Source organism: Barbus barbus (genome assembly GCF_936440315.1).
Source record: "Barbus barbus genome assembly, chromosome: 17".
Classification (NCBI taxonomy): Eukaryota; Metazoa; Chordata; class Actinopteri; order Cypriniformes; family Cyprinidae; genus Barbus; species Barbus barbus.
In genome coordinates, this window is record NC_136745.1 from 16,947,915 (window position 1) to 16,973,450 (window position 25,536).

At 38.3% G+C, this 25,536-nt stretch overlaps 1 protein-coding gene across 1 annotated transcript in view; it reads right to left on the minus strand.

Moving 5' to 3' along the window:
• Positions 1 to 25,536, minus strand: part of LOC306883723 (putative phospholipid-transporting ATPase IA) — a 175,089-nt gene that overhangs the window by 12,439 nt on the left and 137,114 nt on the right. The window contains exons 27-32 of the mRNA XM_079439144.1: positions 19,366 to 19,440; positions 17,413 to 17,535; positions 12,609 to 12,687; positions 7,427 to 7,488; positions 7,045 to 7,101; positions 5,840 to 5,947 (exon numbers count right to left, since the gene is read on the minus strand). Coding sequence (XP_079295270.1) covers positions 5,840 to 5,947; positions 7,045 to 7,101; positions 7,427 to 7,488; positions 12,609 to 12,687; positions 17,413 to 17,535; positions 19,366 to 19,440 — 504 coding nt within the window. The remainder of the gene's footprint in view (positions 1 to 5,839; positions 5,948 to 7,044; positions 7,102 to 7,426; positions 7,489 to 12,608; positions 12,688 to 17,412; positions 17,536 to 19,365; positions 19,441 to 25,536) is intronic.

Here is a 25,536-nt window from a genome sequence, read left to right on the forward strand (position 1 = left end):
AAAAACAGATGTTCTAATGGTTTCTGGCAGCCCTTGGTTCATTTAAGAGGTTTTAAGAGCAGTTCAGACCATCTCAAAGGTCTGTGCTTTTATTCTCTTATGACATTATAAATTTAAAGGTTCACTGTTTCACATCTGTGTGACACTACAAATAAACAAAAAGATAGCAGTCACGGGTTACCATATAAAGCTACACCACACAACTACTCAAGGATGTGGAAAAAAAAAAAAAAATCATTTTGGGATGCGATTGTTATTTACAACTAGTCGACACAGGCCCTAAAATTAAAGTCAAACTAGTAGTTGTTTCTGAAAATTGTCCACTGTTTAAGTAAAAACATGAAAATTTAACATGTCTCAGTACTCCAAACCATTTGGAATTAATTAATTAATTATAAAAAAAATAAATAAAAAATAAATAAATAAATAAATATATATAAAAAAAGAAAATTATATATATATATATATATATATATATATATATATATATATATATATATATATATATATATATATATATATATATATATATATATATATATATATATATATATATATATATATATATATATATATATATATATATATATATATATATATATATATTTTTATTTTTTTATTTTTTTATTTTTTATTTTTTTTATTATTTCAATTGATCAAAGAATCATGGAAAAAAAAATAAATAGAAAAAATCCTGAAAAAAACCCTGGACATTAATTTTGAGCAGCACAACCGTTAAAAAGAAATGTTTCTTTAGCACCTAATCAGTATATTAGAATGATTTCTGAAGGATCATGTGACACTAAAGACTAGAGTGAGGTCTGCTGAAAATTCAGCTTTCCCATCACAGGAATAAATTACAATTACATGCTTTTGATCAAATAAATTAAGTCCTGGTGAACATAAGAGACTTCTTTCAAAAATATTACAAAATCTTCCCAATGATTAACATATTCATATGCCTATGTTCACGGTACTCCAAGGCACTTCAAAAGAGTACCTACAATGCTATTCTTCTGAAGTGCCTTGGAGTACCATGAAAATGTCAAAATAATGATGCATTGTGTGATATGTTAAGAGTGAAAATTCAACTAAATAGATTTAATGGTGTGGCCAGGGCCGGCGCAAGCTCAACTGCCGCTCTAGGCAAAGCCCTGCCGTGCTGCCCCCACTTCACTCTCATAATTAAATACGATTTTAAAGATGCATGTGAAAGACTGAAGAATGTTTATTACATCTGCATTAAAATAAAAGCAGACACGGGTATGTTTTCGGATTGTACATTTTTTCCCCCTACTGTAACGTTAAAAAATAAAATAAAAATAATAATAAATACCACTAGTATAGCTAAATTAAGTGTAGGCTACAAGCCTGAAGCGGCCATGGGTGAGCAGCACAAAACAGCTGGTGTGCACAGCTATTCGTACTCAGGGCTTAATCTGAACAAACCCGGTCCGCATCCGGATACTCAGAATTCCGATCATCTCATTTGGCGGATCCCCTTCCTCCAATGAAAGACGTTCGTGTCAGGGTTATTATAGTTTTGCATTTTTAAATTAGTTTTTATTTTAATATTGCTTTCAACTTTCTCTATAAATTAATTAATAATTAAAGTTTAGCAGAATTAACAGAATACTTCCAGAGCGCAGACCAAAAACATTTTGGTCGCAAACCAAAACCAAAACGCAAACCACTAGCGACAAAATTAAAGCATGCTGAGACTGATTAGAAAACGATTATTTATTTTTTATTATTTTATTTAGTTGCTGTTGGTTTTGTTTTGTTTTAGTTTTTCATTTATTTTGATTTTTTTTTTTTTTTATTCTTTCTTTCTTTCTTTCTTGCCTAAATGCCTTTATTTTCGTTAAATAGGCCTACAGTTCTTAATACAACATATTTTGCCGTGTTCGCAAAAAGACCGATGCGGCTTGTTTAGGTGACTTGGTTTCCTTTGCATAAAATAAAATGGTTTACTGTTTTATAGATTAAATGAAACAAACCTATATTTGACCAAAGTAGTAAGTCAGCGGCACTGAGAACTGCTCTCACCCGAAGAGAATATATATCTGCTCGCACTCACACTGGGTTGTTGCGATTGTCCTACGAGTTGGGTTACACAAAAACTACCCAAACACAAAAAAATGTTGCAATAAAATAACCGTGATTTTTAGAGTTTAAGGCACACTATAAAAGCAACTGATGCAAGCTGGTAATCACTTAAGTGGGTCAACCAAGTGATTGCGCGAATGATCCCTTACTCTCCCATCCTCTGAAAGAATGGATGAAACGCATTTGTCCGTGTTTCTCTCCGTCTCGAATTGCGCTCGAGAAACAGTATCTCTTCCGCGGCTCGGTACGCTTTCAATTCGTTTTTTGTTTTTTTCGTCTCAAGCTAGAGACTGTACGACATTCACGTTACATGATTTGACAGATTTTTTACGTAGAGAGGGTGACAGCGCACTGCATTAAAATAAATGATTATTCATGTTTTAACCACTGGCCAAATTCAAAAAATGAAACTAAAACATCTTTGAGAGCAAGGGGGCCCCCTGGTGTTTAGGGGGCCCTACGCAGCTTGCGTATTCTGTGTATAGGGAGAATCGGCTCTGAGGGAAGCCTATTGATGCCGCTCAGGTGGGGGGGCGGCGCGGGAGCGGCATTACTATGAAGCAAAGTCAATTTCGATTTAGAATAACTTGTTGATTTGAGCGCAATATTTCCAAACGAATGCCCAAAAGATAAACTAAAATATCTGTCTTTTTGCCACCCTGACTGTGCTGCTGCCCTAGGCGGCTGCCTAGTTCGCCTATATGCACGCGCCGGCCCTGGGTGTGGCATGTCTTTTAACTTTCTCCATCATAATCGTGTTCCCCCTTCTCGGCCCTTCAGACAGCTGGCAGCAGTCAGAGATCAGTGTGAGGTGGCCCAGAATTCAGATGTGTTCAGGTGCGCTCTCTCTCAGGCGTCCTCCGTGCTCTGATGTAGTGCCGTTGCTATGGCTCCCCTCAGCATTGGGTTACCCTGAGCCTCTGGGGTCTGATCTACTCTACTACCCTACATGTAGAGGGAAAGAGCTGATAAAAGAGCCCACTTGACTGGCCATTCAGGACGGGTGTGCAGGACACACATGAGGGGAAGAGGCTACTGTTACACAACGCCAGATGCTGGGATAAAAACCTTGGATGCTTTGAGTAGTTAGACAATGCCAACAATGTGTGTGAACAGAGCCGTTCTCATATTGGGGTTCAGACATTATATAAATAAATAGCAAAACAGTAAAAACACATGAATCAAACCACACCAAACTATTATAAACAAATATTCTGTTTGGACTCCAGGACTTTTGAACTCTCTGATCAAACAAGCAGTTGTAGATGTTTCTAAATCACTCTTCTTCACAGGCGACACAAATAGGGCCTATTAGGCCCCATTAGGAGATTATGAGGTGAGAAAAGAGCAGAGACCTGTGGTGCCCCAAGGCCTCATGGAAGTGTAGAGTTTCCAGCCCACTGCTCACCCTAATGAACACACACAAACTCTTAATGCTCAGATTATGTCATAGATAGTGTAGCGCCCCAGGCGAGAAAAAGGGTGGTCTGTGCATGTTTTATATCACCTGACACATCCAGAGTCCCAGGGATAAGGATGGGAAGTGTGTGTTTTTAGCTTAGTGTAGTTTGAAGACAAATTTGATTCATAAAGCTAGTTTAAAGCTAGTTTAAAAAGTGAAAGTGAAATATAAGTAAATCATTAATTTATTTAATTCCAAAATTAAGATTTAAATTTGTTTTGGTTCTTAAGTGTCTAAATTCAAAGGCTGAATTTATTTAAATCAAAAACACTGAACAACAGTAATTTGCGAAATATTACAATTGATAAGAGCCACTTTCTATTTAAATACATTTTAAAATGCAATTTTTTCCTGTGATGCAAAGCTGAATTTACAGCAGCCATTATTCAGCAGAATATGGTCAGGGTTTTTCCTGCACTGAAAATTTTTTGGCGGCCGCCAGAACAGATTTTTGCCCCGCCAAAGCCGTATTTGATCGTTCATGTGATTTCGGTTCATTTTGATTGGTTCATGTGATCGGTTCATGAAGCGTGAAACGCTTTCGAGACAGATTTAAATCCGATCGCTCAAACCACTTATGTTTGGGACGCATTCCAGACGAAACTGCCGTGTAAATGCATCTGCTTGTTGAAACCACATAAGTACATTTTACTCCTCCCAAAATGTTAAAAAACAAACGTGCGAGGGCGAGTTATAGGCTATATGGCATGTAATAGTCAGATATGACAGCGTAATGCTACGCATGGCCACGGATACAGCCAGCAAGCTGACGCGCAAACTGCTGCGAATGAAACTGAAAGTAAAGTAACTTTTATCTTTCCACTGCTGATGCCGCTCTCTTCCAGTTGTGATCTTCGATCTTGTAATTGGCTGATGAGGAATAAAATGCAGCGCACTGTTGATTTCTTTGATGTGATAGTGCGGTAGGGCCTAACGGATTTTTATCCGTTTTTTTATGTGGCCAAAAGTAACAAATCAGATGGATTTCCGATCTGACGAAACAAAGTGACCAGGTGTAAACAAGCCCTAACTGTCTTTCCACTCCCTCCCTCAAAATCAACTGACATGATTGTAAAAGGTCAGAAGACTGAATCCATGATTCATGCGGTGCATTCAGAGATAAAAAAATAATAAAAACTGAATTACCGGTGTTGTGAATTGTGAAAAAAAAAAAAAAACACTTTAATCTATATCTTCTCTGACAAGCGTTCCGCACATGCAACTAACATAAAACACACTTTCAATAAAAGAAAGATTTATCCTTAATAATGATAATAATAATAATAATAATAATATATTTAGCCTTAATAATCCACAGTAGCCTAATTTCAGGTTATTTATATGACAATGTGTAGTTAAATAATTTACTTTAGACTGAGTAAGGTGAAAGCAGCCACAAAGCAATTTGTTAGCCAGCTGCTAATTTTATTCAGATGTATGGTAGAAAATTAGACTACTAGTTAAATATACGTTTTTTAATGCTACTTTTAAATGCTTTTTCAATATTGATATAATTATAATTGTGAGGTCTAGCAAAGAAGGATCCCATCTTACAAAAATATGAAAGCCAGTTTTATTATATTCCCTGACAGTGGGAATTTTTCCTATCATGAATAAATATAATTAAAAATCACAAACTGTTTCTTTGCATTTATTTTAGTAATGGTCAGTATTGGGTTCGCAGATCACGTGGGGAGGGTATTTTTTATTGTGTGTGTGGATGACCATCAGGCACCACCGAAGACCATTTTTGACCCAGGAAAAACCCTGATGGTATAGGCGAGATTCACTATGTGCTGCACATAGGTGTGTCGTGTGGTTTGTGCATGACAATTTCTCCATTCTCACTTGCGTGTCAAATGTGATAATACTCTTCAGTCTTATGAATGTTTTTACTTTAATCACTGTCGCTAGTATTTGAGCCGCTATTGTAAGCTGTAAGACATTTTGAGGCCTGTCAAATTCTCAAACACAGAGTGTGAACAGACTAACATGCAGATTTAGCGCTCAAAAAAAAGAAAAAAAAAAAAAGGGTCAAAAACTTGTGCAGGTTATTTTGGTGTAAACCGTGATGCATTTTTTTCAGGATTCGTTTATAGAAAGAAAGTTAAGACAGAAAGAACATTTTTTGTAACAAATGTCTCTGCTGTCACTTCTGAACAATTTAATAAATTCTTAAAAAAAGGCAAAAAACAGTAGTGTAAATAAGCAAAACTTTGTTGTTAACTCAGGAAAAAACACAAAACTAGTTTGTACTGTATGTCTTACCTCTCCTGACATATCCGGGGCCAGAGGAATCAGAGGCCATAGTGAGGAGTAGATGCCAAAGAAGACTATCCACAATCCAATGCTGCCCCAGATGGCAATGTGGCTGAACTATAAGCCAGAAAAGATTAGAGAAAACACACAGTGAGTAGAGGAGAGACGTCATTCTGCTGATAATACTGGCAGCCTGACACTCAAACAGCACAAAACCTCATCTGAAAATTGATCTGAAAGATAATTTTAGACTAGTGACATTCATAACAACAACCCTTAATGCACATGAATTTTACATGAACATGCTAAATCACAAGTGTGCACATATGGGAGCATGTTACACCCATGTGTTTTTGTTTAATCACATGATGATCAAGCATTTGAGGCTTGAAATTTGCACATGTGAAACATTGGAACCACATGTGAACGTTCCAAAACCACATGACAATCATGTCATTTTGTGAAAATTATACTTGCAAAATACAGTGCAATGAAAAAGAGTAAATTTTTAATATGCATGTGGTCAAATTTTATTATGGCATAAGTAAATACAGTAGCATACACGCCAAGTCAAAATTGGGAATAATTAAGATTTGAATGTTTTTGAAAGAAGTTTTTTTATGCTCACCAAGGCTGCACTTATTTGGCTAAAAATACAGTAATAGTGTGAAATATTCTTACAGTTTCCTGTTAGATTTTTTTTTTAAATGTCATTTATTCCTGTGATGGCAAAGCTGAATTTTTAGCAGTCATTACCCCAGACTTTTAAACTACTACATTTTAAAATTCAAACTTAGAGAAAACAGTTCTGAGAAAACAAAAAATATTTCACAATATTACTATTTTTACTGCATTTTAATCAAATTACACTGACATAACTGTTGATTACATTTTAAATGCTGAGCATTTGCCTTTCAATCACCATAATAGTAATACAACTTCTAATAGTAATGAAATGTAAGCAACAGTGCACTATAATTGCATGTGTGAATAAGTGCTTTGATTAGAGATGCAACCATGACATCATCTTTGAATCCTCTGAACTTTTCCATGACATCAGCGGCAGAAGAAAAGGGTAAGTGAGAGGAGTGAGAGGGGGTGGAGGAGTGTGTTTCTACTGATAGAGGGACAAGAAAGTCAAAGGAAATGGGAGGACACAGTGAAATGGGAGAGAAAAGAGATAGAGGAATGGAAAGAGTCATCCAAGTGCTCACCATGGTCCAGGACGACGTCTCCAGCCCAGCCTTCAGACACACCGTGATCACCACAAACTGTGAGAGAGACAGGTTCTTATCTGAGGTCGCATGTACACATAAACAGATTAGATTGTACAGAAGTAAGATCTAATGGGAGACAGTCGGCTGACAGGAACTTCCAAACAGTTTCTGTTTGAAGTACAGTTTGAAACAGAGTAGGTCAGCTTCATTTTCATTTCAGTGCCAAAAAAGTTGGCAAAAAAAGGGAGCGAAAATCCTCAGTGAGGCCAGACTCTGCACACAAGGAACATTTCACAGCAGGACAACTGGGACAAAGTGTCAGGCGACGGGGAGGACACAGAGACGCTTTGTGAGGATCTGAGGGCCCAAATGCACTTACTGTATAAACCATGTTGCCTAAGAGGAGATAGTCTGGTGTCTTTCCGTTTCCAAAGACAGTATCTGTGAGGAAAATCAACAAGAAGGCTTTTAGAGTGAAGGATCACATGCTAACACACACATTTCCATGCAAACACAGGTCAGTGGAATGGTTGTAGATACTCCATTAAGATGTTGAGCTCAAGAGACATCTAATGCTCACATTAAACAGACAAGAATACCAGAAAAGGACTGTTTACATACATGATGATAAAATGCAGTAATGACTATTTAGACAACTTAATATGCTTTTGAATTAGGATATTTAAATTCAGGATATTTAACGTCTGCATCTGCAACTTTGATTTTGTTTTTATTAGAGGGACAAAGTTAGGTATTAAATCAAAAATATTATTCCACAAATGCTGTTAATAGGGCTGTTTAAAACATTCTCTAGGATGTCCTGTTAGGGACAGAGCCATGGCTTAGTGGAGCTGTGGTGCTCATGTGGGTTATGCAAGTTCAGATCTGACCTCTTTACGGATTTCTACCTTTTCACCCTATTTCCCATCCTCAAAGTGGAAAAAGGCCAAAAAAGCTTTTATGCCCGTTTAATCTGAACCAACAAGCTTATTCTACTCTAATGATACACCTGTGCTCCAATGGTCATGTGATTAAAAGGTAACAGTGGGCGTAAAAGGAGCTGTTGACAGCTGTACAGAGAGGTTCGGAAAAGAGATCTCCCCAAATCATTGAGGATTAATTGACCGTTGAGACAATCTGGGTTTTCTTGATTTTTCACGATGATAGCTATTGGCTTGTGCTAATTTCTTCAGTAAACATCTCCGATTAAATAGTAAAAGTTCTGGCTTAAAATCTGGGAAAGCCACACACAAAAGTGCACACATGGCAGTGTGGTTTAGTGGAGGAGTATTAGTCATTCTCCGTAAGTGAGAGGGGATGATTCAAAACCATCAATGCTCTGGCACGTTAAAACACAAAGGACACCACATGTGGATCAGGAAGGTATGTGCGTGTGGAGCTGACAGGCTGTCAGTCAGAGAGAGTCTCCAGTGCTTTGTTTAAAAAGCAGGTCTGCTTCTGACTATGTGGTCCTGCAGTCAGGCAGATATTTGTGCTGACACACACACATGAAATCTGTTCCCATGCTTGACACACACACACACACACACACACACACAAAATCTGTTCACATGCTTGACACACTCCTTTGTACATGCTTACACTTACGAATGCATGTAAAGAGCAATTTATAGACCACAGAGCAATTTATTAAATTACATAAAAATGTTAACCTAAGAATGAAAATTGTGTAATTATTTTGTCAAACTACAAAAAAACACCATGGAAGTGTAGATCTGCTGATAGATTTGTGTGAGGAAAAGCCTAAAATTTAAGTCGTTATTGATTAAATTTGATATATACACACTGAACAAATATATAAACAACACTTGTGTTTTTGGCCCCATTTTTCATGAGCTTAACTCAAAGATCTAAGACTTTTTCTATGTACACAAAAGGCCTATTTCTCTCAAATATTGTTCACAAATCTGTCTAAATCTGTGTTAGTGAGCACTTCTCCTTTGCCGAGATAATCCATCCACCTCACAGGTGTGGCATATCAAGATGCCGATTAGACCGCATGATTATTGCACAGGTGTGCCTTAGGCTGGCCACAATAAACGGCCATTCTAAAATGTGCAGTTTTACTGTATTGGAGGGGGGGGGGGTCCGGGGGGTCTGAAAACCAGTCAGTATCTGGTGTGACCACCATTTGCCTCACGCAGTGCAACACATCTCCTTCGCATAGAGTTGATCAGGTTGTTGATTGTGGCTTGTGGAATGTTGGTCCACTCCTCTTCGATGGCTGTGCGAAGTTGCTGGATATTGGCAGGAATTGGAACACGCTGTCGTATACGCTGATCCAGAGCATCCCAAACATGCTCAATGGGTGACATGTCCTGTGAGTATGCTGGCCATGCAAGAACTGGGGATGTTTTCAGCTTCCAGGAATTGTGATGTTCCAGGAATTGCAGGATCTGGAATACAGATCCTTGCAACATTGGGCCATGCATTATCATGCTGCAACATGAGGTGATGGCCGTGGATGAATGGCACAACAATGGGCCTCAGGATCTCGTCACGGTATCTCTGTGCATTCAAAATGCCATCAATAAAATACACCTGTGTTCGTTGTCCATAACATACGCCTGCCCATACCATAACCCCACCGCCACCATGGGCCACTCGATCCACAACGTTGACATCAGCAAACCGCTTACCCACACGATGCCATACACGCTGTCTGCCATCTGCCCTGTACAGTGAAAACCGGGATTCATCCATGAAGGTGAAGGTGGAGGTGAAGATGCTGGATGTGGAGGTCCTGGGCTGGTGTGGTTACACGTGGTCTGCGGTTGTGAGGCCGGTTACTGCCAAATTCTCTGAAATGCCTGTGGAGATGGCTTATGGTAGAGAAATGAACATTCAATTCACAGGCAACAGTTCTGGTGGACATTTCTGCAGTCAGCATGCCAATTGCACGCTCCCTCAAAACTTGCGGCATCTGTGGCATTGTGCTGTGTGATAAAACTGCACATTTTAGAGTGGCATTTTATTGTGGCCAGCCTAAGGCACACCTGTGCAATAATCATGCTGTCTAATCAGCATCTTGATATGCCACACCTGTGAGGTGGATGGATTATCTCGGCAAAGGAGAAGTGCTCACTAACACAGATTTAGACAGATTTGTGAACAATATTTGAGAGAAATAGGCCTTGTGTACATAGAAAAAGTCTTAGATCTTTGAGTTCAGCTCATGAAAAATGGGGGCAAAAACAAAAGTGTTGCGTTTATATTTTTGTTCAGTGTAATTAATTGACTTAAGAAAAAGTGATGTGAATCATTTTGAGCTCAATCTTTATGAATCAGTGGATCACGTTCACAAAACCTGTATGAATGATTCATTCATAATGTTTAACTCTCTAAATCCAAATACAACCCGAATTCCGGAAATGTTGGGACATTTTTTAAATTTGAATAAAATGACAACTAAAAAAGACTTTCAAATCACATGAGCCAATATTTTATTCACAATAGAACATCAATAACAAACTGAGAAATTAAAAAAAAAAAAAAAAAATTCCACAAAATGAGCTCATTTCAAATTTGATGCCTGCTGCAGGTCTCAAAAGATTTGGGACGGGGGCATGTTTACCATGCATCTCCTCTTCTTTAAAAAACAGTTTGAAGATGTCTGGGCTTCGAGGTTATGAGTTTCTGGAGTTTGGTGCTGGAATTTGGTCCCATTCTTGCCTGATATAGGTTTCCAGCTGCTGAAGAGTTTGTGGTCGTCTTTGACGTATTTTTTGTTTAACAATGCGCCAAATGTTCTCTAAAGGTGAAAGATCTGGACTGCAGGCAGGCTGACAATTCAGCACCCGCTCTCTTCTACTACGAAGCCATGCTGTTGTAATAGCTGCAGTATGTGGTTTTGCATTGTCCTTCTGAAATACGTCATCTGGAGGGGAGCATATGTTGCTCTAAAACCTTTATATACCTTTCAGCATTCATAGTGCCTTCTAAAACATGCAAGTTGCCCATACCATATGCACTTATGCACCCCCATTCCATCAGAGATACTGGCTTTTGAACTGAACGCTGATAACACGCTGGAAGGTCTCTCTCCTCTTTAGCCCAGTGGACATGGAGTCCGTGATTTCCAACAAGAATGTCAAATTTGCAGATGGCACGGCGGATTGTGTTTACCGACAGTGACTTCTGGAAGTATTCCTGGGCCCATTTAGTTATGTCAATGACAGAATCATGCCAATGAGTGATGCAGTGTCGTCTGAAGGCCTGAAGACCACGGGCATTCAACAAAGGTCTTTGACCTTGTCCCTTACGCACAGAGATTTCTCCAGTTTCTCTGAATCTTTTGAGGATGTTATTCACTGTAGATGATGAGATTTGCAAAGCCTTTGCAATTTGACGTTGTTTTTAAAGTATTCCACAATATTTTTATGCACTCTTTCACAGATTGGAGAGCCTCTGCCGATCTTTACTTCTGAGAGACTCTGCCTCTCTACGACATCCCTTTTATAGGTAATCATGTTAAACCTGATGTCAATTAACTTAATTAGTTGCTAGATGTTCTCCCAGCAGAATTTCTTGCTTTTTCAGCCCCTTGTTGCCCCCGTGCCAACTTTTTTGAGACAGGCATCAAATTTTAAATGAGCTCATTTAGTGGATAAGTGTACAATTTCTCCGTTTAAACATTTGGGTAACACTTATTCACTATTAACTACGACTTTTCCCTCAATAAATTACTAATTTGCTGCTTATTAATAGTTAGTTAGGTAGTTCTTAAGTTTAGGTATTGGGTAGGATTAGGGATGTAGAATAAGATCCTGTAGAATAAGGCATTAATATGTGCTTAATTACTTCTAATTAATGGCTAATATTCTAGTAATATGCATGCTAATAAGCAACTAGTTAAGAGACCCTAAAATAAAGCGTTACCAACATTTGTTATGTTCTCCATGTTCTATTGTGAATAAAATATTGACTCATGTGATTTGAAAGTCTTTTAGTTTTTATTTTATTCAAATTTAAAAAACGTTTCCGGAATTCGGGTTGCAATCCATTACCAGTGAGAGATTAGCAGTGAACTATTAAATTAATCAAATATTAAATTAAAATTAGGCCCATTTCGTCACACACACAAAAAAAATCATATAACTTAAGACTCAGTACATAAGTTGTATAGATTTTTTTTATGCTTTTATGGTGCAACAGTATATCTTTTGCAGCTTGACAGCCACAGTAATCATTCGCTTTTATTACAATATATTAAAAAAAGGAAAAAGGATATTTTTCTGAACTACTGCTTTCGTGTTTAATGGAAGAAAGTCATATAGGATTGGAACGGCATGATAAATGACGACAATTTTCACTTTTACATGAACTATTACTTTAAATGAGTATGTGGAAATGGAGAAAAGGAGACAACGTGTGTGCACGTGTATGTATATGAGTGAGTGATCTTCAGACATTCATGGTGGCCAATAAGAAGCAATTAAGCTGAAGCGAGAGCAGACCTGTCTTTTAATATGACACCCACTGACCTCAAAAAACAAAACTAAATGCAATGTGAGAGAGTGTGTGTATGTGTGCGTGCTTACCGTGCTGGAAGGCCTTGAGGGGAAACCAGAAGAGGATGACTGAGTGAAACAGGCCGTTCAGACAATGAGCCCAGAAGACCTGCAGCAGAGTGGAGGAGGGGTGGAGGAAAAAAAGAGAGAGAGAAGAGAGGCATGAGAAAGACGGTGGCCACCCTAACCCTGCCGGTGACCCCTGACCCCGGGCCTTTGTGCGTTCTCAGCGCTAGGCTAAGTGGAAGGTTTGTCAGGCCTCCCTGCTCAATGGCCACCCCGCTGACAGACACTTTGTATATCCTGTGAGTGAGGAGAGAGCAAGAAAGAGGGAGAGGGGAGGCGCGCCAACTATATGAGAGATGTCAGTAAGGGCTGTTTTTCCACCATCCCTTCTCTTTTCCCTGCAGTTAGTTGCCTCATCGAATTTCCCCAATCGTTCCTTTGTGAGTTGTGAAAAAACCCCAAATCCTTCATGGATACTTTTAGTACAAACACAGACAAGTTTAAGAAATTAAGATGTATGAGTCTGTCGCTACAGTGCATGGTTATTTGGGAGCATGGAAAAACTATCGCTTACACAGGTACGACAAAGTCTTTGAGTGTCTGCGACTGTATACATGGGCATGTGGACTTTGGAAGTGCCAATTAAACAAATATCCTCCTCCAAAACTGCCTTGTTTTGAATTTACATTATGCACGGACGTGGCCAATGAAAACACTTATGGGCGATGTAGCATGAAACAGCCGTGAAATTAAATCAGGTCCGTCACAGGTCCAGTTTCCAAACCCCGCTTTTTTTTTTTTGGTGTTGCTCTTTTCACCTCTGTAAAGTCTGAGACTGTTCACTGCCCACAGACACAACAGATTATTTCCATATTTATAAGTAAAACAGCATAATATTTGTGCTGAGAGACAGTCAACAGTATTAAAATGGCTTTTTTTTTTATTAATTCACTAAAATAAATAAATACAAATTTCTCCATATGAACAAAAATGTTATTGGAATGAACCTTATTTAGAGCATCTGCTAGAGAGGTCCATTTTGTGAATGAATCATTCTTTTGTAATGGTTATTTTTAATGAGTCATTCAATTCAAATGGATTCACAAAGTGCATAAAGAAATAGATCACACCAGAAATGTAATTGTTAGCATGTATGCTAATTTCCCTCAAAAACTAATATCGTGAATTATTACTACAATTTAAAACTGTTTTAACTTTTTTATATTAATAGATTTTAAAATGCAATTTATTCCCGTTATGGCAAAACTGGAGCTGAAACACTTCAGTTTTCAGTTTCACTTTTGATCAATTTAATGCATCCTACCTGGATAAATGCATTTTAAATAAATAAATAAATAAAAATCTTACTGATCAAAAAATTAATAACTTTCCAATGCTAGCATCTGACAGAAAGGGCTCAAATCTTTCCACCTTTTTTCTACGCCCCATGATACTTTTCGCAAATTATGGGAGTGACTTCTGTGTACATTGTAAACAATCAGCAAAAGGTTCGCTCTTATGAACGCAATAAGCATTTTCAAAAATTGGGTACAATGAGGTCACATTATTTTACTCACCTTTCAACCATCGATCATTAAAAGGAAATTTAAAATTGTAAAAGCATTAAATTAATTTCAGCATACCATGAATAACTCCTAAAGTTCCTGCTTCTATCCGCAGAAATATTACGAACGTGCTAGATATTTTTATAGTAATACATGTCTATATTTTGTAATAAATAGATTTTTCAGCATCCGTGTGAAAACAAACCTGGAAAGAGACATGAGGATTTGGGGAGAAAAATTAAAGTTTCTTAGTACATTCTAGGGAATTATTCATGGTTTATATCGTAAATTAAATCGGGAGCGCAGACCACAAATGCACAGTATATGTTGTCTTTTTCATTTATTTACAGTGGAATACAAAGGAAACAAAAAAATAAGGAGGAAAATAATGCAGCGAGCTGAAAAGGGCTATTTTCTATAGATACTGTTGGTTATATCACATCACATTAATATACCAAATGTAACGTTATTCTCCTGACATCTGAAAATAAAAGAATGAAAATTTATAGCCAATTCAGTCAAAATGACGGATAAGTATAGAAGCACAATCTTACGATTTGACATGATTTGTTGCAGTCATTTTGAGAGGAACGTCCCCAAACCGGAAGTGCCTACCAATAATTTTAAATGCAGTAGGCTTGTTAGAAAAAAGGTGACTGGCACAAGTTTTTCCAAATCCAACCAAGTGTCAGCCATGAAATCTCTTGAGGGGGATGGGATGCAGAGAAATGAGAAGAGAATGAGAGTGAGCGAAAAGAGGAATACCCTGAGATTGTCTTGTTCTGTGTTGTTTCACAGAGGCCCTGTACGACCTCTCGGCCTCTCTGCCCTGACCCTCTCACCTCTGCTATCGGCAAAGCAAAACAAAGCTCAGGGCTCCGGCCCTCAGACAGCCGGCTCATCCTACACCCACAAAACACCGCAGAAGGGCACTATAGCTCACCCCTTCTAATCTTTGGAATTAAATTCATACTTAGGCTTATAAATTTGAATAAACCCTGAATCTTAAGTATTCAAAAAATTGTGTATAATATTACATTATTAAAGTATTCAAAATTTTCATAACACATCCCACACTAAGCTATGGACATGAATCCATTCTACAGTGATTGGACTTGAGATTTTCACATAGTAGGCAATAAAACAACCACCCAAAACAAAACATGATCCAAGTGCCATTTGAAACAACCTGCTCTCACCCTCGCCTGGTGCTTTACACGCACAATCCTGCAAATGAAATCAATAAACGTTCATAATCATTTGTCACAGGAAGGCCCCGAACTCCTCCGTTTCTAAGCAGGTTGCTAAGAATGTAGGTGTGAATGGCCGTCTGTCCTGCCTGAAGCAAAGCACTGCATTCTTTGTGACAGCTTAATTGCTTAAACTAGCATGAAAGGATAAACTTTATTTAGTGCCAACTATTGCCAGATGCTTTAATAAGCCTTCTCCAACTATGTTGGGCTACAAATAAAGCCAGAAAGGGAGAGAATGAAAGAGAAAGAGGCAGAAGGAGGGAGGGATGTAGGCTGCAGTGTGTTGAATGAGTGCAATAACCGCTATCCTGGGGTCTACGAGGGGCTTTGTCGTTATTAGGGGGAAAGCTATGTAATTAAATGTGAAAGGGGACATGGTGGGTAAAGAGCACACTCTTTGCTTCTCCCCAACCCAATGCATGAGCTTCCACAGGCTTTATTTACAAATAAAGCGTCTGTTCTGTACACAGATGACGTGTAGTAGTCTGAAACAGGGATGCGGGTTGCGCACAAATATTTGAGACTATTTTGAGTTTAACCAAGTCATTAAGATCGTTTAAGGTTCTGTGAATCAATTGAACCAATTCTTAAAAAAAATAAAATCTGACTCGAAAGGAACTTGGGTTCACAAACTGGACAAAGCTACAGTATTCAACAGATGCTCTCATTACCTTCTATATATCCATTAACTCCGTCTTTGCTTCTTTGTTCAAGCAAATATATCACTCATTATTTCATTTATTTCAGAAATAACAGAAAGCAGCCTATTATGATTTCTAATAATATACAATTCACCCTTTTCTAATAAAATACTGTTCTGTTACTGATTATTCTACTGTACTTCCCTACTTCCACGCTTAATTTTATTGTATATTGTAGTCTTTCTCTTCCCCATTAAAGCTTTTTTTTTTTTTGCATTGAACAATTAAAGTAAGAATTATGGTGTTTGTGTTACAAATGGCCAGTGAATCTGTCTCTCCCTCTCTCTCCCTCCTGACCCCAGGGGTTGTGTTGTCTGTAATCCGTGTCAGTGTGGTGGTAAATGGGTCTCCACGGCTGTGGAGCAGAGCTGTGAGGTGACACCAGCGCAGACACGCCGGAGCTGGAGACGAGACAGCTTTATTAACACAGAGAGACGCAAAACCAGCAGCCACAGACACCTAGAGAGGATAGAAATATGCTTGTCCTATATAGACACTATTAAGGTATCTGAAAGCGAAGAAGGATCATAATTTTACTAAGGCATATCTAGCACTGTAGTATCAAAAACTGGGTATATGTCCTTAAGACTAAAGACAAACTTGATTAATAACATTAACAAACATTATTTTTTAAAATAATGCTTTAAAAAGCAAGTAAATGTACATACAAAAAGTAGGAGAGTCGAAAAACTTCATTTAAACGTTCATATATTAGACTCTGAGTGCACAATTTTGAAAGCCTAAATTAGGAGTGGTTTATATGTATACATATTAGACATTGTGAACAAAGCTTCACATTCGTACTGGCTTTAAGAGAGTTTATGATCTTCTAAAAAGGGAGATGAACACTCAAAGCCATCTCAGATAAGCAGAAAGGCTGACAGAGAGGGACAGTTTAATGGACGGCTAAACCAACAAGGTCTTGCTGTTGACTTGCTTTTTTTACGGTGTAGGGAGTCGTAACAGGATCTGTTTGTTCAGTGGGGTTTTTAGCCTGGGTGCCAAACTGGTCACCAAACACAGGTCAGTAAAGTGTACACAGCATGACCTGTCTACAGGGTCATCATCATCATCATCATCGTCATCAATAGAAATGAACTAAATCACTAGTTTATTATTTATACATCTATTTACAAGGGATTCATTACCTTATGACATAAGTTTTAAGAATTTAATACGTTTTATAAATATGCGTTTCATCTGCTATTTACAGCATTCCTCAATCAGTGGGCTCTTCATCTCTGCAGCGCAAACACTGATGGAGATTCAGCTAAACTTAGATTTATACTGCATGTTTGAGTCTATTTACCTTGGTGTTGAAGCCCATTGCATTCTGGGAGGTTTTGTAGAGTTCAGGGTATTTGAGCATGTTCTCTTTCCTGCAGGAGCGTTCGAAGATGCCCAGAGTCAGAGGCGGCAAAGCAGTGAAGATCTAATAAACGAAAAAGGAAAAACAAAAAATCACAGACAATTAAACTAAAAGTCAAACTGTTATGCAGATGATATAATTTATAATGAAAAATCATACTAAATGATAAAAATGCAAAACAGAAGCTCTAGTACTAGTACTTCACCGGTAGATATTTGGGCCCTACAGCAATGTTTTTCCCCCCCCCAGAGATATTATTCCAAGATATTACCCTAGTTCTACTAGGATTTTTATTACATAAACTACTTTGTGATGAACTGAAACGATAAACTATTATGTAAACCAAATAAACAGTAGGGTTGCCCCCTAATAGTTCGAGAAGAGGCTTGATCGACCAAAAGTGTATTTGTTGCTTAGGTCGCAGAAAAAAAAAGCAGTCCGTGATAGTTAAAGGGTTACTCCACCCCAAAATTAAAAGTTTGTCATTAATCACTTACCCCCACGTCGTTCCAAACCCGTAAAAGCTTTGTAATTAACAGTGTCAAGGCACAGAAAAGTCAGCCGCACTGCATGGATATGCTGTTTTCGTTGGCAGATGGACTATTTTGACGATGTCTTTCATACTTTTCTGTGCCTTGACAGTGTTATTTACTTGGCGGTCAATGGGACAGGTTTTCATCCAAAATATCTGAAATTGTGTTCCGAAGACGAACAAAGCTTTTAAGCTTAAAATAAATGATTACTAGTCAACCAGAAAAATATTTAGTATAGGGCAGCCATAATAAACTGAAAAGAAAAATAAATAAAAATAGATACCTAAAAATACAGTCTAAACAACTACTTTCTATCCTGAGCACCAGACGTGCTCCCCTCGTCTGCCGTTTTCATTTGCTTGCTTGGTGCACCTCAATGAGCATGTAACTTTCTGCATTTATCATATTTGCACTCTCTCCCTCTGTGTGCAAAAATTATTCCAAATGAACATCTGCCACTGTGCCTGCAGCTTGTTAGCAGATCTCCTGGATGCTTTCATTTTTCTGCGGAGCTCTAACGTTTCTCCGTGCAGCAGCTGTTGAAAGCGAGAGGGGTGGTATTATGGTCCAGAGAGGGTTGCGGGGTCAGTCGTAAGTGTCTCTCACTGGCCCAGCTGGAGCGGCTGACATGGTCGGCTGGTATTTTCCATTCAGGGGTGGTTTCGGCCCGTTGCATCCAACAGACCCCTTCTGACGCGATGGAATTCCTCCTCTCTCAGATAAAGAGAGAATGTGCTGGGCCGAGTTGTTAAATGGCCTCACAACGCCAATGATCCATTACACAAGGCTGATGGGAAGCGGTGTTAAAATTTAGTTCTTTGTTCATGCGGAAATAAATAGTTTCTGGGGACAATCAGCAAGTCGGGTGGCTTAGTCATTTTTCCTTCGTATCTTCGTTTGTTTATGCAAAATGGAAAAACGTACTCCACCCGGAGCATTTTTTTTCCTGAATAACTTTCCTTCCTGTTGAAAACATGTTAATTAACAACATCAATTCCTATCACCAAGCCCTAAGGCAGCCCAGTTCACGGGACTCCACCCAAACGGCTGTGTGTGTGTGTGTATTTAAATGTGTCTGGATTCAACCTGTTCCTTTATCATCCACCGCTGACCTGTTTAACGCAGCTCTTTGGGGCATGAGCGTCTGTTGTTGCAGCACATTCAGGACATAGTTCTGGGCACGGAGGGAATACGGACTTGACAAGTGGTCATAAATAAGAGGAAGATTTTTCAGGATGACGCTGGCACGGGCCGCAGTAAAGGAGCCGTCTGGGGTGCCGCGGCTAATGAGTTTCTTGCCTGAGTGCGACAGGGGAGGCGTTTTAACACATTCCTTCACATTCCTTCTAAACACTCTTACCACATTGTACAGGCCGATGCACCAGCGCTCGAACAGAATCTGACCGGAGAAGCCGTTCACAAATGCAAACCAGATCTGAAAGACAAAAAGACAATGCAATGGTAAACAACTCATACATGTGAATATTTTACCCTATTATGTAAAGCACATTATTAAAATAAATTTAAATACAACAATAATGGTTTAATTAAGATTTATAAATACATAATTAAAAAAATACAATTCAATTATTAAATGAAATTTAATCATTGTTATTAAAAGAACAAGAAACAAAACCCAAACCAGTCTTTTAAATAGTAAAAAAAAAAAAAAAAAAAAAAAAAAAAGACCAAAAAAAGTGTAACTATATGCTTCCCAAGTCGTCCTAAAGGAAATGGTAACATATTAAAAAGGCAATGACAGGACATATGATAATCATTACTACATAAATGTGTGACTAAAAGGTAAATATACACCATCATTAATCATATATTCCCCACTTTGTGTGTGCTTGACTCTGCTCCTAGCGGATTTTAATTTAGGTTGATCGATGGCTGTTGTTTTCTGTGGGGCCTCTCAGTGCTTGAAATGACCAGAGAGAGAGCGATCTCTCATGAAAGCAGCAGTGAACTGACCCCATCAGTCCTTTCTACAGTCTCATACACTGGATCACTGCAAATGGTTTGTTCCAAGATCAGTCTTGGAGAATAAATAAGCCAGCTTTGGGTCACTTTTTCATATACATAGTGGGGTCCAAATGTCAGAGCACTATTGAAAATTCTACTATTGTGTATTTTTATTACGTAATACTAAAATTGTATATATAATACTAAAAATAAATCAAACAATAAATAAACATGTCAATTATAACCAAACAAATAAATAAAAATTGTATTCAATATTTTATATTTTAAGATACTGGAAACATTTTCTCTTTCATATAAACCTGCCCACCAGCTAAAAACCACCGTTTTAGATTATAGTACATTTTGATAAAAAGATTAATAGCCTACTATCAATAAGAACAGCTGTGAGATGAGTGCATGTAAAAACAGTTAAGCCCCTGCTTTAGCAAACATACTGTCAAAGTTTTCAAAACATCTAAACAGAGAAGCCCCGCTATCTTGTCATGCGAAGCCACAACCTAGGCTTAACATATCATTACTCAGAAGACAACCCCAGGCAGGAATGAGAGATGAAGGACGTTAGTGCTGGAGGTAAGAGAGAGAGAGACTTCAACAGTTCCCATGACTTCAGCCAGAACGGCTCGTAAATCAGAAGCTGTTTCCCACCTTGATCAACCCCCAGTGTCTCATAGCAGAAACAACTGATCACAGATCAGACTTTCTATTACACAAAGTGAGTTTAAGATTGTACAGAAAAACAGATCAGTGCAAAAGGACTAGATTTAACTATTTAAAGAACTGAAAGATGTGAGTTATTGGGCTTAAGGGTGGAGACCAGGGAAAAGGCCACAAATGAAAAAGAGAAGAGAGAAGAATGTGCATCTAAACCATATGCCATGGAGATGGAGTTCATCACTTAATATCTCTATTAGTTTGACTAGTCTGGCACACAACTCTGTCATAGTCATCTAGAAATCTGAGAATGTGATAATATCTCACAGCAGCTGTTTTAAAGAGAGGAAAATGGGATGAGAGAATGAAAAAAGACGACAATTTAAATATGGCAAAACACAGGATCATTTGACACCAAAATTTAAACATAGGTCTTTCAAAATTCTGTCATTTAAATACCAATTTGCAATCTACACTGTTCAAAAGTTTGGGCCGGATAGATTTGTTTTTGAAGGAAGTCTCTTATGCTCAAAGCTGAATTTACTTGTACAGTAATATTGTGAAATATTAATACAAAAAAAAGTAATCTTTTTGAATAAATTTTAAAATGTAATTTATCCATGTGATGCAAAGCTGAATTTTCAGCAGTCATTACTCTAGTCTTCAGTGTCACATGATCCGTCAGAAATCATTATGCTGATTTAGTGCTCAAAAAACATTTTTCATTATTTACATTTATGCTGAAATTAGTGCTGCTTAATATTTTTGTAGCTCTCATTTTTGATGAGATTAAGATGATCTTTACAGAACAATGACTATTTTTCCTCCCTCACAAATTGATCACAGCTTCAGAAGGATTGGAATATAGTGCAGAATATGGAATAATTTTTACAATGCTTTTATAGTGCTTTTTACGTAACTTGTGAGCCTCTGGTCGCTGTTAACAGTGTGAACAAACAACCAAACATCTCTTTTTTTGTAGTCGATGGACAAAAAGAAAAAAAAATACAGGTTTGGAAAAATATGACCTATACGAGTAATCAATGAAACAATTTCTTGAATAATACATACTTGGAGTCAAAGTTCAGGGCTGTTAAATTTTTGCTAGACTCAAAAGCTGTGAACTTCTGTACCATATTTAGACCACAATTATAGTGAAAATGTCTGAGAAGCTCAACCAGTCTTGAGTATGTGTGTGTGAGAGGCTCGACTGTTAAGCAGACCCCAGGTTACTGTGCAGTGCCATGGCCAGGCGAACATTTCCTCGCTTCATTTAACTCCATTATGAAAGCGTGAATTGCTACAAATTTTGGGGTTTTGACAGAACCCCCTCCGACTGCGGCCCCTGCCAGTCCTCAAACACACACAGAGCACATCCAACAGCCCCTCTCATTCAAGAGCGAGCCAATGCGTGAAAATGTTCCCAAAACAAATGTCTGTCACCCCTCCTCTCCGGCCCCGCCATAGAGAAAGAAAGAGAGTAAGATTGGCTGCACTCCCCCGATGCGCCCCCCCCCACAGCCACGCCCACCCGTTCCAACTCCCATTTTCCTTTCCATCAGGTGCATTCTACCGTGATATTGTTTTTAAAAGAGATCTGCTTCTTCTGAAACCCATTCGCACACACAAACAATAATTAATTACCAATATCGCATCACGTTATGTTGTTTTCTTCCTCGCAAACAAATTCCAGACTCAGAAAATTCCCTTTTGACCACATTTTGATCAAAAGCCCCATAAAAAAAAGAAAGTATAATCATGGCCAGCGGCATGCTGGTAGTCAAACAGGTGGGTCAGAGAGCTGAATTAATGCGAGTCTGCCTCATTGAGGGGCTACGGGCTGCAGGATATTGTTGTGCTAAGTCAAAATAAAGCCTCTATTCATGAGCAGCAGTACATGCATATGAGAGAGCATTTTGGCCTGGTCCTCTGGGTCCTGTGAGTGCCCCTCTCTCCCACTTCCTTCAATGAGACAGATTCATTGATTTGCTCATTAGGGCCGAGGACATAGTATGGAGGACTCTCTCTTTCTTCTCTTCTGGCTCATTCAGAGCCGCTCGGCGTGGAGGTGTGACTGCCCTCTACCCTCCGCTGCACAATCTGAAAAGCGAGGAGTGTGTGTGTGTGTGTGTGTGAGAGAGAGAGAACAAGAGTGTGTCCCCATGAGACTCGTCCTGGGGGGCTCTCAGCGTAATTTTGAAATCTGTGATTCCACCCTGTCCTCTGTCTCCATGTTGCGTGGGAAGGACCTAAAGGGAAAGAGAAAAATAGAAGGAAGGCACCTCTTTGCTCTATGTCTCTGCTTGAGAAGTTAAAACTAGCTTAGCTGTGTACTAGAACATGCCAGCTGGTTCAAGCTGCTTTAGGTGGCCAACTGGTGGAGATCTGGCTGACCTTGGAACAGCAATAAACTAGCTACTAAACTAGTCGTAAAAAACAGCTCGACCACCTTAAACTGGTATTATTTAATTATTAGGGCCCTTGATCAGGATTGGTCTGGTAGCTCACCCAAATCCACACTAGCTGTTAGTCCAACAGGCTAGAAACCAACTCCAATAATTCAATTCAAAGCTTATATAAAAAGTATAAAAGGCAGCTACATATTTCCAAATAGAAACATTTCATACAATGCAAGGAAAATTTTATTTTTATTAAAAAAAAATTAAGTATATTTTTATACAATATGTATATTATAAAAGACAACCAAATTAAATAACTGCTTCCACCAAAGTAAAAAAGGATATACAATATATTGCAATTGATGTAACGCAAACTATTATTTGGAAAACAGTAAATTTGAGGAAAAAAGGAGAAAAACACCCTATAATTGTGAAATAAAATAATCACAAAAAAAATACATAATATCTGTCTTTTTAAAAGTTAAATAAAAAAATGGCTATATAAAAATCACTGAATGTAAGAGCATGTTCATTTTGACTGTATACATTTTTTTTCATGTACACTACTGTTCAAAAGTTTGGGATTTGTAATCATTTTATTTTTAATACTATTTTTTTTTTAGCAAAGATGTCTTAAATTGACCAAAAGTGAAAGTGAAGGCATTATGTTAAAATTAATTTTAATTAAATGCTGTTCTTCTGAAGTTTCTATTCAACAAAGAACCCAGAAAAAAATTATCACGATTTCTACAAAAATGTTAAGCAGCACAACTGTTTTTAACATTGACAATAATAAGAAATGTGCCTTTCTAACATGTGACACTGAAGACTGGTGTAGTGACTGCTCAAATTCAGCTTTGCCATCACAGGAATAAATTATATTTTAAAGTATATTAAAACAGAAAAAGTTATTTTAAAATGCAATATTTTTTCACAACATTACTGTTATATTAGATTAATGCAGCCTCGGTAAGCACTAGTGGCTTCTTTCAAACAATTGGCAAGGCAATAAGGCAGGGCCTTTGAATAGCAAGTGTGAGAAGAACCAAAAGAACTAGTTGATAGGGTGTTTTTTCAATGATGGCACCAGTGAGACTCCAGGGCCCAGGGCCTCCACTCAGGCCTGCAGCCTTTCTTTAAGCCTGCTGCTCTGGTCTGAATGAGGCCCTTGTAATTACCTCAGAAATGCTACTCGTCCGTCAGCCCTTCTGGTGCCTACTGAAGAGCTGTCAATCAAGCTCTCAAGAGCCCAGCAGGATAATGACAGCAAGCACAGCAATTTGGTTGTAAGAGGGGCTTTCTGCATGTCTCAAAGCAGCTAATCCAACTAAGTTTCTGAAAAGTTCTCCCCCCCCCCCCCCCGATTAATTTTTGCTCATGTCAAAAGAATGCAAGACCACAAACCAAAGACTAAACAAACCAGCATGACAAACGTTTAGGTTAACCCAAACTTACTTGTCTGACAATGTATGGAAGATCATGTGCTATTGTGTGGTTAGAACTGGAAAAAAGTCTGAAACAACAGAATCCATTCTGAAGCTACCATGATATATAGGATACAACACTGGATAGTAAAATAATAATAAAAAATGTAAGATGTGCACATATCCATTGCTAACCACACGTTGAGAAGGCTAAAACGGCCACTAACATCCTTATTCCACTTCCTTGAGGTTAATGTCTGGAAAAATGAGATGAAGAAAAGCCTTCACAGACTCAAAGGTAAACCTATTAGGGCGACAAATGTATCCCTTTAACCGACCCTTGGGAAGCAAGTGTCTTGAATGTCATGCTCTTACAAAACAGAGGTGTTTCTGGTGTGAGGCAAGGAAACAGTAAAGCTTTGCCCTATTATATTTGAATGGCCCCTAACGGAGAGGGGGAATACATTTTCTGCTCATAACAAAAGATGGGCAGAGGAAGCGATACATTCACCTCTAAGAGCTGGGGTGCGCTGGGTGCTTTCAGGTCTCTTTGAGATTCAAAAGCAGAACTTAAAAGAGAAAAAGACAAAAAGGAAAAGTGGCTAGAAATATTCGGAGGGCGTGTTCGGGTAAGGCCATTTACTGGACGTAGTTGTTCCAGTGCTACCTCTTATGCAAAACAAGGAAAAAAAAAAAAAAGGAAAGAGATGCTTGTTCCTTGATTGATGAGAAAGTGTGAAATGTGATCACAGTCAGAAATGTTTGTGTTGAAGGGGAACTTTCATTGTGGAACAAAATACGACAACCCCACGGCAAAACCCAAAAGAAAAAAAATACATGAAAGCCACCTGGCATGACTAGTACCGAAAATGTTTAAAATATCAAATTCATTGAGCAATAATTGCTCACAGCAACAGGGCTCTGAGATTCCCACAGATTTGATCTACTAAAACAGAGGAAAAAAAATCATGACGACTTCACTACATTTATGAACACGACCACAGCACCTTCCCACATCTCAACAGCACAGAAGCATGTAAACAGGCCATGAAATGGGCCGAACTAACTCAC